Source organism: Cyprinodon variegatus, unplaced genomic scaffold, assembly GCF_000732505.1.
Source record: "Cyprinodon variegatus isolate N-32 unplaced genomic scaffold, C_variegatus-1.0 Scaffold63, whole genome shotgun sequence".
In the NCBI taxonomy this organism is placed as follows: domain Eukaryota; kingdom Metazoa; phylum Chordata; class Actinopteri; order Cyprinodontiformes; family Cyprinodontidae; genus Cyprinodon; species Cyprinodon variegatus.
In genome coordinates this window covers 1,802,028-1,804,846 of record NW_015150516.1, presented here as the reverse complement: position 1 = coordinate 1,804,846, position 2,819 = coordinate 1,802,028, and the positions used below count along the sequence as shown (strand labels likewise).

General features: G+C 44.1%; 1 protein-coding gene across 5 annotated transcripts in view; it reads left to right on the top strand.

Moving 5' to 3' along the window:
- Nucleotides 1-2,819, top strand: part of col18a1 (collagen, type XVIII, alpha 1) — a 68,262-nt gene that overhangs the window by 47,914 nt on the left and 17,529 nt on the right. For all 5 annotated transcript variants that reach the window (XM_015371695.1, XM_015371692.1, XM_015371693.1 and 2 more), the window contains exons 8-14: nt 1,640-1,846; nt 1,923-1,949; nt 2,028-2,090; nt 2,170-2,253; nt 2,338-2,379; nt 2,450-2,599; nt 2,684-2,728. In XM_015371695.1, coding sequence (XP_015227181.1) covers nt 1,640-1,846; nt 1,923-1,949; nt 2,028-2,090; nt 2,170-2,253; nt 2,338-2,379; nt 2,450-2,599; nt 2,684-2,728 — 618 coding nt within the window. The remainder of the gene's footprint in view (nt 1-1,639; nt 1,847-1,922; nt 1,950-2,027; nt 2,091-2,169; nt 2,254-2,337; nt 2,380-2,449; nt 2,600-2,683; nt 2,729-2,819) is intronic.

Here is a 2,819-nt window from a genome sequence, read left to right as displayed (position 1 = left end):
TGGAACCAGCAAATCCTGTTCGCGTATGCAAATTAGCCATGTGCTTTTCCGCAGTTAACACGGGCAACACGGAACAGATTGCGTGAAGACAGCAGGTCTTCAGTCCTGTTTGTGGACCTCAACGGACCTCCTCTGGACAAATTCGACCCATTTCCATTCGTCAGAAACTGGATTAAAGCAGGACATGTGCGTGCATGAAAGAGAGAGACAGACAGACAGACAGTCTTTGTGTGTGTGTGTGTTTTCATTGACTGATTGTCTATTCAGGCTCTTGCCCACTCCACCAGATTCACAGAAAGCTTCATCCACCAAGCTGTCAGGAAGCTGAGCCCCCCTCAAAAAAAAAATCACTGTCAAACTGTCTCCTGCACTACTAATAATACTATATTTATTTACTGTTCTTTTGCACTGTTACTGCTACAAATGCTATATCTTACATAATTGGTAATAATAATAATAATAATTTTTCTGCCGCCATTACCATCTGGCTTTTTGCACTAGCATAAGCATTGTTTATTTTATATTATTGTACATTTTATATTTTATTGTGAAATTTTATGTTTAAATTTTAGTGTTAGGAACTGATCTTATCTGTTGTGCCTGTGCACTTTATCTGTTTCACTGTTGGTGAATGAGAAACATCCTCTCGCGTCCTTCTATGTCTGGTGAATCTGAAGAATTGACATTAAAGCTGACTTTGACTTTGAAATGTTATAGGCCTACTGCGTATTGAGAAAATTTAGATTGGTATTGCGCAACAATCGGGAGATGGGGACCCCCCCAAATATTGACAGGTATTTCGTACAATGCCCCTAATCTACAGAATGATATTAGAGGATGACAAGATGGGCATGGTGAGGAATAGTGAAACAGGAGTGAGGAGTGAGGTAGGGACGGTTTATTAATGTGTGGGCTTCACTGTGAAGGAACAGGGAGAAGTTGCGTGAATAAGGAAGAATAAGTGAGTGAGGTAAATAAGGAAGAAATAAGGTATGAGGAGAAATGAAGCAGTGAAGTTGCAAAGACTAGAGAACACTGCTAAGAACCTGGAGTCTACCTTCGTTTTCAAAGCTAAGTGTCATGAAACGGTGTTGGTTGGAGGACCCAAATGCAGAGGCCAGTAGGCAGAGGTGAATTTAAGTGGGTTTATTAAGGTTCACAGGTACTGAGGCAGGAATCAAAATCCAACAGAAAATAACAAACGCACCAGAACCAAGGAGACATCAGGAGTAAACCAAAATTCTAGGAGCCTGGGAGAGACGAGGAAAACAGACAAACTATTGACGAGGATCCAGCAAACAGGGACTGAAGAGGGAGGGCTTTTAAAGGGAACAGAGACAAAGAGAGGGCTAACTAGGGAATTGAAAACAGGTGAGGGTAGAACAGAAAACAGAGCAAGGGAAAGAGGACACAAGAGGGCAGCAGAGGACAACAAATGGAAAACCAAGAAAAACAGGAACTAACAAACCAAGACTCTGACACTAAGGTTCAGGGATGGAGCAGAGAGTTCAGGCAGGATTTACTGGATGATGGTGATTTTAGGACTGATTTCGAAAGAAAGAAACTGTGATCCTTTCAGTGGGACCTGCAGTGATGTACAACTTAACTTGGCTCTAAAATCCTCCGTACCTGTTTACAGGGTGAGTCTGGCATTGGATACCCTGGAAGAAAGGGTGAACGTGGCGCTCAGGGGCCGCCTGGTCCTCCTGGTCCTACTGGACCAGCGGCTGAGGTTGTCCGTCTAGGTGACGGATCTGTTGTACAGCAAGTGGCTGGTCCTCCTGGACCACCAGGACCACCAGGCCTCGATGGGGCGGAAGGTCCTCCAGGAACTGATGGAGAGCCTGTAAGATCAAAAGATCATTAACAGATTAATTAAAGTAAAGACGGTTGGTTACTTAGTGACCAGTTTTATTCTTTAGGGAGATCCAGGAGAGGACGGAAAAACTGTAAGTATTTTTAAAGGACGTTTTCTCTATAGAATAACTGTTTTTTTTCTACCTGGAGCTAATTCTGTAACTTTTTAGGGTCCTCCAGGATCAAGAGGTCTTCCAGGAACACCTGGAATACCTGGTGTAAAAGGCGAAAAGGTGCAACAAATGAACGCATTGCTGTAAATATGACAAGTGTTTGTTTATCGAAATAATTTATCGTCTCTGAATCTTCCAGGGTGAACCTGGAGAAGGCTCACCTGGACCCAGAGGCCCCCCAGGTCTCCCAGGACCTCCAGGACCTACTACTGGTGATCGTCCAGTACGTACAGGCTAAACAGATGAACGTCTTTCAGCCATTTTTAATTGGGAATATAAAAACCTAACATGACTGATGTCATTACAGACATTTGCTGACATGGAGGGATCAGGATTCCCAGACTTCCGGGTATGTATTCAGCATAAAGAAAGGAATTCAACAGAAGTTTAAAATGTAAACCGTGATATGTTGCTTGCAGGTTGCACGTGGTCCCCCCGGCCCCCCAGGTCCCCCTGGCCTTCCTGGCATCCCTGGTACTTCAGTGGCCCTCGGACCAGACGGTCCGATAGCCTCTGGGCCTCCTGGACCTCCTGGACTTCCTGGACAAGATGGAATGCCTGGTCTTCCTGTGAGATTTCTATCTTCTACATTGGGACGATCGTGTGTTTAATTACATTGCATAAATCTAGATTTCTTTTTTGGGTCATTTTAGGGCCCCCCTGGTCCTCCTGGTAGACCTGGACCCAGAGGAGAAAAGGTAAAACTGATTGTGACCTAGATTTAGAGCTGAAGGTTCTGACTATTCATATCGATGCACTGCAAAAAAGGCTAGAAATACGTAGAAAAAT